This window comes from Schistocerca americana, chromosome 4 (genome assembly GCF_021461395.2).
Source record: "Schistocerca americana isolate TAMUIC-IGC-003095 chromosome 4, iqSchAmer2.1, whole genome shotgun sequence".
In the NCBI taxonomy this organism is placed as follows: domain Eukaryota; kingdom Metazoa; phylum Arthropoda; class Insecta; order Orthoptera; family Acrididae; genus Schistocerca; species Schistocerca americana.
The window spans coordinates 384,130,621-384,144,371 of NC_060122.1; the positions used below are offsets into that span (position 1 = coordinate 384,130,621).

Consider the following 13,751-nt stretch of genomic DNA (forward strand, 5'->3'; position numbering starts at 1 on the left):
AGTTGCAAATGCAGCAGACAGACTGGTCAGTGTAATTGCTTCTGCACTCACAAGCGATGGTATAAATCACAGGGATCTTGAGCCAAGACTACCATTAACAGGATGTAGCACCTCCTTTATCTTCCCAGGAGGTTGGAAAATAGATCTTATACCTTGCCTTCCTATGAGTCTGCCTATTGCTGGGTGTAGTGCCGCAGAAAGGAAGGAATGCAATTGGTAGCTCATCACCTTCCTTTTCATGAAGAGCACTGACTACGAATCAGGTGACCCACAGCCATTCTTTCAGATCAATATACTTCAAATAATTAATTTCAGAATCCAAGTGGCCATCATCAAAAATAGTTTTTGCTCTGTGTACCAGTAGATCTAAAACTGCTCTTTTCTGGACTGGGTGGTGAAAACTCCATGCAGTAAGATACAAATCAGGGTGTGTCAGGTTGTGATACACTGAGTGGCTGAGACATCCATCTGACTTTTGTTGTATCAAAACATCTAAAAATGACACCCTTCCTTTTTCTTTGTCTTGACAGTGAACTGGACCTTTCTGTGTGCACTGTTCATATGTTCATGGAAATACTTAAAGAGTTTCTACACCTTGTAGCCAGACCATAAACATGTCATCAACTAATAATAAAAAGAAGATGGATGAAGGAGAGACAAATTTAATACACATTCCTCAAAATGTTCCATAAAAAAGTTGTCAGCGGAGAACCTATAGCCATTCCGTCTGTCATTTCATAAAATTTACCACCATGCAAGAAGTAAGTGGTCATCGAAAAATGTCGGAACAATTCAATCGTTTCAGGAGGGAAATACTCTGGCAACAGTTTAAGTATGTCCTCCACAGGAGCCTTTGTAAACAGTGAGACCACTTATAGGTTTACTAAAATATTGTTTGTGCCAATTCTTGTCTGTTTAACTTTCCCGATGAACATCTAACAGTTTTTGGTGTGATGTTCCCAGTGGCCAACTACTGGAGTAATCAACTTGGTTAAATACTTGGCCAGCCTGTAGATAGGAGAACCAATAGTGTTAACAACTGGTCTCAATGGAATACCTTCCTTGTGGACTTTAAGTAATCTGTACAGCCCATGGAGGGCTAGGAGCTTGTGCTCTTAATATTTTTGATGACATCCTCTGAGCTCAGATGGATAGAGCGTCTGCCATGTAAGCAGATCCCGGGTTCAAGTCCCAGTTGTGGCACACCTTTTCAACGGTCCCCATTGAAGTATATCAATGCCTGCCAACAGCTTAAGGTCTTGATTTAATTATCATTTCATTCTAAGAGAGCTGCATGGTCACCAATGGTATCTGTTCAAAATAACAGATATCATCTTCATATAGTTAAGGCTAACCGGCCATTGACCTCCTTCTCCTGTGCTGGATTCACACACATTGCCCAAACTCTTACGGGACTCGGTAAGATTGTCTGCCACGAGTAATGAGTGTAATGGGCAGGAGCACTGCGAATGTAGTGTGTGGACATTAAGTTGGAATGTGGGTCTCTCAGGGAGCATGCAAGGAATAAATCACTGCAGTCACACTATCCTCTGTGCCCTCAGTGCTCAGATGGATAGAGTATCTGCCATGTATGTAGAAGATCCCAGGTTCAAGTCCCCATCAGGGCACACATTTTCAACTGTCCCCGTTAATGTATATCAACACCTGTCGACCGCTTAGGGTCTTGATTTAATTATCATTTCAGAGAGAGAGAGGTGTGCTTGCTTGTTTGTGTGAATAATGTGTGTCTCTCTTTACTGATGAAGGCTGTGGCCGAAAGCTCTATGTAAGTTTCTTTTAATTGTGCCTGTCTACAACTTAATATATCTTCTTTACAATCTGTCTTTTCCTGTTGTTGAATGATGTTGCTATATTTTCAGTTTCCTCTTCTGTCACAGCATCTCTCCTTGAGTAGTCATCACACACCTTTCTGTCATGATACACAGCCTTTCAAGTCTTTTAATGTCACAACACAAAAAGCTAATATCACAACTATAAATATAAAGTGACTACAAGGTGCAGTGGTTCCCATGTTTGGTTAATATTACTCAGGTGAAGGGTTCAAATCATGACAACCATTTCAAATTTTTTTCTAGCAGGAATGTCTTTATTTATTAACAACAAAAACATTAGCTGTTATTTAAGTGGGTTAGAGAGTGATATAATACAATTATGGATCTTATTCTTTGTGAGAATCCAGGCCAATTTTATAGGATTTAGATCTAGATAGTACGGTGGCAGTAGATTGGGAATCATTGCATTGCATAGTTTTGTCATTACAATAAAGAGCAGAAGGTTGGTGCTCCTCAGTCAATGCCAAAAGTTTTACTTTTCTTATCTCTACATATTTTAAATTTTTTTCTGTCCATTTCTGCATGATAGTCTGAAGATACCTGTTATAATCACAGGGGCAAAATAGCCATGAAACAAACTCTACATTCACAACACTTAAATATTGCCTGGCACAGATGTTTGTAATACTCTTCGGACACTGTCACTGTTCAAACATCATTCACAGTGGTATTGTGTATGAAAAATAAATAATGATTTGTTTATTCATGCGTGTTTTAGAATCAAATCCCATTGCTGGAACAGTTTATTTTTGTCTCAGAGTTTTGTTGCTAGGCTGGAAGAAGACTTTTGTGTGACAAAAGTTGTAAAGTTTTTGCAGACACAGTTTTACATGTATTGTTCATAATATTGCAGAAATTGCTGTCTACAAATAGGCCTATATTTATCTGTCTCATCAGTGAAGTATTTACTGCATGCATTTTTCTTGTTTTGCTTAGTGACAGACACTTGAATCCAGCTCAACTTGGCCTCATGTCTCTCTTTTTATAATTCATACACCACTGACTTACATAACTATTCCTTATCAACAGTTGTTTGCTCCTCCCATTACCTTCTCTGTTGGCACTGTCACATCTTTCTCTTTCTCTTTGTCAGCAAAGTTCATGACATTGACAGCAAGTTGTCACGGCTTTCCATAGCTCCTACTGTTTGATAACTGTGGTTATATAAATATTGAGCAAACAGTAGAGATAAACACGAGGTGCTTAAAATAACTCTGTAAGAAGCAGGTTCTTTTCATGGTAGTGACATTCTTGTTGATATTTTGTTTTCATCTAATTGCTGTGTAATCATAGATAACAACACATGAGGTAGTATATTTGTTAAGACACCAGCCTTGGAATCAAGAGGATGAAGCTTCATGCTCTGTCCACTATCATATGATTTAGGTTTTCCTAACTCATTTCAGGAAAATGCCTGAATGGTTGCTTCTACAAGGCCATTACTAACCACCTGTCTTTCATTAAAGACATCTGCGTATGTTTACATGTCTGTACATATGACCTGCTTTTTCCTTGTATTAAACTCACAAATACCATATTATTGTAAAATGATCTCTGGATTACTACACTCCAGACTATACTATTGAATACAGCTATTTAGTGGAAGAAAAATGTTAATATAACCTACACATGCAGTTTATGATAATTGTTAGTTAACTAATGCATTCGTTAACTCATTTCACACTACTGACTGTGCTTCTTCATGCTGGGATCTGTGTAATACAGTGAGAGAATGAATTATCAACAGTAATGAAAACCCATTCACAAATTTATGATCCTTTTGAGGCTCACCAGTGATTCACAGTTGCAATCCCATTTTATTATAACTTTTTAGCAAGTAACACATGCATCAAAACAATATTGTCTTGACATTAAATGAATCAACAACCCTCCACATACACCAAACCTGTCAGTTTCTTGATCATCATTCATCTGTACTGACTGGACAGACTTTCAGCCGAAAATAAGCAATTTAACAACAGTATTGTATGAAGAAAAGATTGCTACTCACCATATAGAGTAGATGTTGAATCGCAGACAGGCACAACAAAAAGACTGCCATGCATATTGAGCTTTCAGCCAAAAGGCCTTTTTCTTAAAGCTGACAACACAAATACATTGATGCAAACATAACTCACATACACATGACCACTGTCTCTGGCAATGAGGCTGAACGGCAAGCAATTGTGCCTGATCAATGTAGGTGACGGGAGCATGGAAGGGTATAGGTGGGTGAAGGACAGGGATTTATGAAGGTTTTTGTTGTGGCTGTCTGGGACTCAATACTTCCTCCATGTGCTGAATAGCAAACTTATATTGTCATAATATTGTCGTTCTTCCATACTGGATTTTCCACTGTTTAGTAACTGACTTTTCATAGCAAGTTTTGTAATAGATCGCAGTACCTTTGTTGAAACTGGGATTGTTCAGAGTAGCATGTACTGTGAGCTCTCCCACAGACATTACAATGTGAGCTACCTCCATGTAGCCTGGGAAATCACCAAGAAGAGTACATAATCATTGCTGCACTTCATGATTCAGCAACACACATCTCTCACAATATTCACGACAGGAAAACATGATAAATTTTGGCTTACATACAGGGACAGAAACATGTGAAGCATCGTCATTTCAATTTACATCACTTCTACATTAATTAAATGCTTTTTCTTTCATTTTTGCAATGTACATGATGATTAAAAGTACATTGCAAATATCAAAATAATTTCACATGGTATGTTTCCCAAATAATTTATGCTTAGGTTATTACTATAGAATAGTTCGTTTTGCTGATGAAATTATATTTTGCAGAAGAACTTGACATTTAAAAAGTTAATATTACCATGGGCTGGTAAAAATTTCAACTTCGCTAATCATTTGTTGCTGATTATTAACTGATACTGATTTCAAAAATCAAACTTCCAGATTACAGAAATGTGTTGCATTTTGCATAAAATGTAATAGTTTTGAAATTACTTTAAATTAATGATTTCACTGTTTATACAATATGAAAACTTGGTAACGAATAATGATTTAATTTAACTTCAGTAGAGTAGGAACTGATTAATATATATTTAAAATGCACATAATTTACTGAGAGAGATGAAGAAATGAGTGTTACTAATATGTTGTTATCTAAAATAATATCACCATGAATTGTATGAAATAAATCTATTAAATAATCTGTCTAGCATTCATATAAATGCACTCCAACTCAGACAATATATAGAACCATGAAAGAAGGCAGGAATGGAGCTGTAGTGGTGGCAGCTGTTGAGTGAAAGAAACTTGTTAGATACGGTATTTAATTGATGCTTGGTGTTTCAGACTGTTAACATAACTTGCCACTCAGTGAACTGCAAATTTTAAGGCTTCATAACAGTACTTGTGATTTTTCTGGCTGTATATCTATACAACAATCATGTGAAGCAAAGTAATGATTCTGTACAGACTACAACTCTTTCTGCATGTTACATGTTTGGGCAATCATTGACGAATATGCCTATCATTACGAATAAGTGCCAGTGTGAGAGACAACATTTGCTAAACATTTACTTCGATATTTAAAAAAAAAAAAAAAAAAGCTTAACCATGAACAGAATAGAATAATATAAAAAGGCTGGAACATAACAAGAGACCAACAACTTATTTTCCAAACCATTCATGAGCTGAATAGCAAAGATGAAGAGGGGGGGGGGGGGGAGGGAGGGATGATGATTCTTGTATACTACATATTCTCTGTCACATACTGTGTGGTGGTTTGCAGAGGGCAAATATGCATATAGATTTATCTGTGAAATACATATCACATTAGTAGCAAATTTAATTAACCAAAATACATCCACCTTTTTTCGGTGTGGCTCCTTTTTCATAAAATTGTTACATCCATTACAAGTCTGTGTAGAATTTCACATCTGCAATTTGCATAATTCTTATTTATTTGTAATATAGTATCAGGATAAAATAGACCACCTAAAAGTTTATCTGAAATTTTAAAGTGTGATTATGTATCTCAAAATATTGTACAAGCTCACCCTCTGTCCATACAGTGCATATGATGGTCCAAAGCTAATAGAGGTATTGGCTTTGTCATCTGTGCTGACACATTTTAGCTGTTTGTTATGGTGTGGTGTTAACAACAATGGAACAATATAAGCAGCAGTAGCTACCAAGACATACGAAGCATACAGCTTGTACTGGTGCCATCCTGTGGGCTCATCAGGTGGAAGTTGCTTCTGTAACTGCTGCCAAAAATATGAATTACTGTTAAACTTACCATAAAGAAAACATAGTGGATACAGTCTTATGAATAGGTTTTTTTTTTTTTTACTTTTCAGAGGTGCTATGAGATTATATGAACCAAAGCTATTTGCTCATGATACAAATCATTATGTAACTCACACTACGCTTAAAAAAAAACATAAAGAGTGACAAAATACAAAAACAAACTTTGCCTGCAGTAGTTATTGAAAGGTTTAAGTTGCTCAGTGGCTGCTGTTACCAGCCACAAGCCCGAAAAAAGAAGGATGATTCGTGTACCATAAAAAAGTAGTCAGCCAGAGGATACTAGGAGCCTTCCCTCAATCTCAAAAACCATGTTGTAATTTTGGCAGCACACCAATTGATCATTCCTTGCATTTACTTTCAATGTGCAATAGTAGCTTGATGGAATATACACCATTACAGCAGTTACCCCTCGCCCCCAACTCAAGCCATTTGTTTCTCTTAGTTATCAGATTCTGGCGGATCAGAAATATCATGCAGAGAAGGACTGGAGCTTCTCAAAATCTCTTTGTTCCTTTCTAAGTCAGTCAATGGCAACACACTACTGAAAACTAGTGTTATTAAATGACTAACAAACAATTTGAATAAATTCCAAATTCAAATCATAGCTCTGCAGGATGAGAAGCTGTTTAATTCTGAAAACTACAGGATATGTATGGGTACATCAGGCGCAAGGATCAAAGACATAGCCCTAACAGTAAGAAAAATGGTTATTAATCCATTACTTGACTTTCACATCTACATCTACACAGATACTCCACATGCCACTGTACGGTGCATGGCAGAGGGATCCTGTACCACTACTTGTCATTTCCTCTCCTGTTCCACTTGCAAATAGAGCAAGGGGAAAACAACTGTCCGTATGCCTCCATATGAGCCCTAATTTCTCGTATCTTATATTTGTAGTCCTTGCACACAATGTATATTGGCAGCAATAGAATTGTTCAGCAGTCAGCTTCAAATGCCAGTTCTCTAAATGTTCTCAATAGTGTTTCTCAAAAAGTTCGTCATCTTCCCTCCAGGATTCCCATTTGAGTTGCTGAAGCATCTCCATAACACTTACATGTTGTTTGGACCTACCGGTAACAGATCTGGCAGCCCACCTCTGAATTGCTGTGATGTCTTCCTTCAGTCCAACCTAGTGCAGATCCCAAACACTCAAGCAGTACTCAAGAATAGGTCACATCAGCATCCTATCTGCAGTCTCCTTTACATGTGTACCACTTTTTCCTAAAATTCACCCAATAAAGTGAAGCTGACCATTCACCTTCCTACCACAGTTCTCAAATGCTCATTCCACCTCATATCGCTTTGCAATGTTATGCCCAAATATTTAAATAACTTGACTGTGTCAAGAAGGACACTAGTAATACTGTATCCGAACATTACAGGTTTGGTCTTCTTACCCATCTGCATTAACTTACATTTTTCCACATCATGAAACCAACTGGAAAACTTGCCACATTCGTCTTGTATCTTCCTGCAGTCTCTCAACTTGAACACCTTACCGTACAACACAGCATCATCAGCAAACAACCACAGATTGCTGCCGATCCTGTCTGCCAAATCATTTGTGTATAAAGAGAACAACAGTGGTCCCATCACACTTCCCTGGGGCACTCCTGACGATACCATTCTCTCTAATAAACACTCATCACCAAGGACAACATACCAGGTTCTATTATTTAAGAACTCTTCAAGCCACTCACATATCAGTAAACTTATTCTCTAAGATTGTACCTTCATTAACAGCCTGCAATGGGGCACTGTGTCAAGTGCTTTCTGGAAATCTAGAAATATGGAATCTGCCTGTTGCCCTTCATCCATACTTCTTAGTATATCATGTGAGACAAGGGCCAGCTGTTTCACAATGGCGACATTTTCTAAAACCATGCTGATTTGTGCACATAGGCTTCTCAGTCTCAGGAAAGTATATTATATTTGAGCTGAAAATACGTTCAAGGATTCTGGAGCAAACAGAAGTTAGGAATATTGGTCTGTAATTTTGTGGGTCCATTCTTTTATGTTTCTTATATACTGGAGTCACCTACGCTTGTTTCCAGTCAGTAGGTGCTATGTGCTGGGCAAGAGATTCATGATAAATACAAGGTAGATAAGGGGCAAATGCCGTAGAGTGCTGTTTGTAAAATCAAACTGACATTCCATCCGGACCTAATCATTTATTTTCTTTCAAATCTTTCAATTGTTTTTCTGTGTGAGTTATGCTTATTACTATGTCGCCCTTAAGGGAGTCTGTCCAATGGTCAAATGATGGTATGTTTGTACGACTCTCCTGAGTGAACAATTTCTTCAATGTGACATTTAAAATTTCAGCTTTCGTTTTGCTATCTCCAGCTGCCACACCAGACTGGTCAACAAGGGACTAATGGAACCCTTAGACCTGGTTAGTGATTTTACATATGACCAGAATTTTCTCGGGTTCTCTACCAGATCTTTTGCTAAGGTGTGACAGTGGTAGTTGTTGTATGCTTCGTGCATAGCACTTTTCACAGACGCGTGAATCTCTACTAACTTTTGCTTGACGCCATTTATGCATTCCTTTTCAGATCAAGAGTGCAACAGCCTCTGCTTCCTCAGCATCTTCTGAATTTCGTTATTAAACCATGATGTGTCTTTTCCATCCTTTATCCATTTACTGGGCACATAACTCTCCAGACCATGATTCACAATCTGCTTAAACTTTGCCCATAATTCATCTACATCCATCCTACTGGAACTAAGTGATGGCAATTCACTGTCTAAGTGAGATGTTAATAGACATCCCAGTCTATATTCGGCAGGTTAAAGTCACCTCCAACCAGTATTACATGACCTGGGTATTTACGTGCTATTGACCGTAGACGTTCTTTCAAATGGGTCAAATGGCTCTGAGCACTATGGGACTTAACATCTGCCGTGCGGTTCTAAGCGCTTCAGTTTGGAACCGCGTGACCGCTACGGTCGCAGGTTCAAATCCTGCCTCGGGCATGGATGTGTGTGATGTCCTTAGGTTAGTTAGGTTTAAGTAGTTCTAAGTTCTAGGGGACTGATGACCTCAGAAGTTAAGTCCCACAGTGCTCAGAGCCATTTTTGAACTTAACATCTGTGGTCATCAGTCCCCTAGAACTTAGAACTACTTAAACCTAACTAATCTAAGGACATCACACACATCCATGCCCGAGGCAGGATTCGAACCTGCGACCGTAGCGGTCACGCGGGTACCAGGCTGAAGCGCCTAGACTTTCTTTGAATGACTCTACAACTGTCGCAGCAGAATCAGGTGGCCAGTAGAAACATCCAATAATTACCTAGATTTCACAAGCATCTGTTATACATAACCATATGACTTCACTGTCACACTCAACTTCGACCTCAATAGACAGAATATTTTTGTCACTTGCAATGAACACTTCCCTTCCTGTGACCTCTAATCTGTGTTTCCCACAGACACTCCACGACTCACTAAGTATCTCAGAGCTTTCCACTTTAGATGCCAGCCAGCTCTCAGTCCCAAGAATAATTTGATTGTGAGAGATTCCCTGGAGGGCAGCAAATTCGGGAACATTATTACGAGTACTCCAACAGTTCACTGACAAAATGGCAACAGTTGATGTGTCTTTATTCTAAATGTCATTTGACTTCCCCTGCTGCATATCGACTGCCACGTGTTCATCAGAGCCCACTACACTACTGCCTAGCATAAATAACCCTCATGTGCACTCCGCAAGTACTCTCCGGCTGAGTAGCTACTTCCTTTGCATAGCGCACCCCTAACCTATCAGCCCTATCAAGGGGAGTCCTACAAATCCACACATGATAATGCAGGTTTAGAAACCTGCAGCCAAGACGATCACAGAGTCAACGAAGCCTTTGGTTGAGAGCCTCCACTCGGCTCCAAACCAAAGGACCTCAATCAACTCTAGGAACGATGCTGCAAATTTCGGGCTCTGCATGCATCCCACATCCATCACAGTTCCCTGGAATTGACACTATTTTGCAGGGAGAATGTTATAAGATTCCCTTGAAAGCCATATAGGACCTGAATTTATTCACTGTGAAATGATTGAAAACTGTTTTTAATAACAACAGTTTTCATAAACAATATGAAGCATGGTAATGTGTCATGTTTGTAGTGTTTCCATATTTTTGTCAACCCCTTGTATGTAATAATAAAAATTTAATACCTTCTTACACTACTAAACACACCATTCACTGCCAGAACAAGACCTATTCTTCAGGCCTCTGAATATGTTTGCTTGTGCCTTGACAATGAGAAATTAGTTAGTTTTGTGAGGTATCCTATACTGGACAATAAAATGTTGAAACTGACAATCATAGTAAACATCCAGCATAATAATTAACTTCATTGTACAACAACTGATAATGAGTAAGATGCCAGCCATGGAATATCACTTAGAACTGTCCTATCATTTGACTGAAAGGATATAGGAAAATCAAGGAAATACAAATCAGGTAAAAATGTCTGAATGCTCCTTACATGATCCATTATTTCAGCTTCTCAATTTGGTAACAACTACCACAATACAATCAAATGACCTAATCTCTAATGAAGAGTATTTCACTATACTGAAATACTTCAGTCAGTCAAACTAATAACAATTGCCTACATCTTCATCATGCATGCGTAAACGAGGCATTTTAATTTCCATTTTTGTCAGTGAATTAAATTGGTGGAATACGTTTAAGGATTTAAGGTATACTACTCATGGGTAATAATGCAGTTCAAACTTAGCTGTTTTTCAACCTAACTTCCTTCGAGCCTATTTTTTTTTCTTTTTTTCATTTATTTCACATCCTTGAGAGCCATTTGACTTGGGATCTATAGAAGGTACATTAGCATATTTGTTTTTCCTTGTAAATATTTATTGTATATTCTTGTTTTTTTCTGATATGTTTTACATCCTAAAGCATTCCTGTCTATGGACATATCGGAATTACCATTATAAATTTCTGAGCACTACATAAGAATGTGTCCATAGCACAACAGTTTTTTTCTCTTAGTAGCAGCTGTTTATTCTTTGTAAACAAGTTCATGTTGTCACTATAACAAAAGCGACTAAATATTTGTCATTTCAGTCTAAGAAGTCCCAGCTTTTAAATACAGGAGGCCTACATGAGGTACAGGATTTAATAGACTGTGTGACCTTGGTGATTCACAAATTTTTCATTTGTAGGCAAAATATAAATTTTCTACCTGGACTGAGCTACCACAAAATGTTATTCCATTACATCATCAAAGCACAAAATCATGCAATGTTAGCATGTTCAATTTTCTTTTCATGAAATGTTCAGAATATGCACTCAGATTTTTCAAGTATTGAATATGTGCCTCCATAGTCAATCTGCAGTGCGACTACAATGTGATCGGCTGTGACAAATTAGCCATGTATACTATTATATAAGTACTGGCCCAATAATTGTCTAAAATGCATGTATACCAAAGTATAGTAATTGTATACAGATATTTATGCGAAACACATTGTGGCAATATTTTACAGTACAATAACAAACTTTGGTTAAGGTACTGAGAACACATCTCTTCTATTGAACAAGTGCTCATAGCTCAAAAGGCACACATTTTAAAGCTCACATTTATTAGACATTTTTTTCCTGGTTTGGTTCGCACTAACTCCTCCCAAAATATAGTAAACAAAGAGTTTGGATTCAAAAATGGTAAATGGATGCAATTTGTTTTTCTCATTTAGAAAAAAAGAAGCATTTATTTTCTATACATGAACTTAAAGATATTGGACATTATCATTCCCATCGGGTCAACCCAAAGATACCACAATTTATAGTTTTCCTAAAAGCTCACTGCCACTGTAACAGAACTAAGTCTATGGGGAAAGCCAAGACACATGAATAACTGTGGTGAAGCCTCAGTTTTTCATGAGCTTTCTGAAACTAGAGCTGTTCGTGTCAAAATCAAATGTAAGACCAGTTATTCTGGGTAATAAAGCATTAGTCTTTTGTTGTTTGTCAGATGATGCCAATGAATTTTGCATTTGAAGGGAAGTATGTAATGCAAACCTGGCTCAACAGCAATATGCCTACACAGACTACAATGTCAGCAAATGAACGAAGCAGATAAAGACCACGCTATTTTTAAACTGGTTCAAAGATATCTCTTTAATGGATATTGGCTCAGAGAGGCGAGCATTGTTAATTTATGATGGACATGCAACCTACATTTCAAGTAAATTGATCCAGATAGCTCCAAATACAATGTTACTGTCAAGAAGCTGCCACCTCACACCATCAATGTTTTACAACCCCCAGCTGCCTGTGTTTCATTGTTGCAAATTGCACGTCCTCTGAATCGACAGGAAAAACTGATGTAAGTGTGTTTTAATGACCATAGAAAGGAAATGATGAGTCAAATCGGACTAATAAATCTTATATGTAGTATAGACTGGCTTGGTCCACTTTCCCCAAAATCTTTACATAACTGGGTATATACGATGGGATTTTTTTCGTTTCAATTTTCCTTTAACTCACACACTCGGATAACTTCTTAGATTATTTCAATGAAAATGTTTCATTCCATAATAAAACACTATTTTATAGATAATCTTCAATCAAACACATCTAACTATAGGATTTAACGCAAATCCAATAAGTTACTGTTGTACAATCGTAACAGTTACTCCGTTCTTCCTTACCAAGATTACTACGAATGTTCCTAGACCGCAGTGTTTTATATTGGTTTATAATTTGGTGTATACTGGTGTTTCACGGGAATGGTTTGTGGATTCATGAACCTCTGTACTGTCGTCTTTCACCTCAACACACAATGCTGCCTTGGTCTCTTTAAAGTATAGGTCATCCCTTAACAATTTAATACCAGTGAACAATTGCCTCCGATCACTACCAAATCATCCACTGTAAATTGCTACATCTAGGTTCCAAAGGTAGAAGCAAAAATTGCTGTCGGAATAGTTTTGTTAGTCGATGAAAACATTAAAATTGTTAGATGATTAACCTTTCCAACAGCAACCTGTTCTGCTCCTGTAGCAGACGATTCCTTGTCGCCTTTTGAGGGCATACCGGATACCTATATAGTTGCTAATGTGGATACGACGGTGCTATGATTTGCAAAAGTACAAAAAACTGTTCGCGGCGCTCTGGGGTGAACAACAGCACATTCTTTCGAGAACAGTTTTGCCTGCGTGCCACAAATTCTGTCCCCATTCCCCACTTGCAACAACATAAAAAAAGCGTTTGACATTCGAGAGACACAGGTGTTTTAAGCAATCGATCATATGGGATGTAGTTACCGATATCGATAAAATAATCGACTCGGTTATTGAGAAAGCACATTTAAAATAATGAAGTCAATCCATGCTGGTTTTAACTGAATGGCAGCTTTCATCACCTCAATTCGCTATATTTGAACATCAAAAATGCTCTACATTTTTATAACTGATAGATAATCAGTGACATTCCACGTTCGTGACTGAAACGCTGGACATCAACCGAACGGAAAGAAAGACAACGTAACCGTTAAAAGGAGGCATGTCTGCTCTAGAAGGAAAATCAGCACAACATCACATCATCTAGCCCAGAACCGACAGGGCAGAGTGAGGTTACAAG

At 37.8% G+C, this 13,751-nt stretch overlaps 1 protein-coding gene across 4 annotated transcripts in view; it reads right to left on the reverse strand.

The window, feature by feature from the left end:
* The window catches only part of LOC124612564 (probable tubulin polyglutamylase ttll-15), a 70,355-nt gene extending 56,970 nt beyond the window's left edge, over nt 1–13,385 (reverse strand). Inside the window, exons 1-2 of one of the 4 annotated variants that reach the window (XM_047140841.1) lie at nt 13,156–13,385; nt 5,888–6,094 (exon numbers count right to left, since the gene is read on the reverse strand). In XM_047140841.1, the coding sequence (XP_046996797.1) occupies nt 5,888–6,094; nt 13,156–13,203 (255 nt within the window). In that variant the 5' untranslated portion in view covers nt 13,204–13,385. Of the gene's footprint in view, nt 1–5,887; nt 6,098–13,140 lie in introns of all 4 variants that reach the window. The other 3 variants (XM_047140840.1, XM_047140839.1, XM_047140838.1) reach the window with 3 other exon arrangements.
* Between the last annotated feature and the right edge of the window lie 366 nt (nt 13,386–13,751).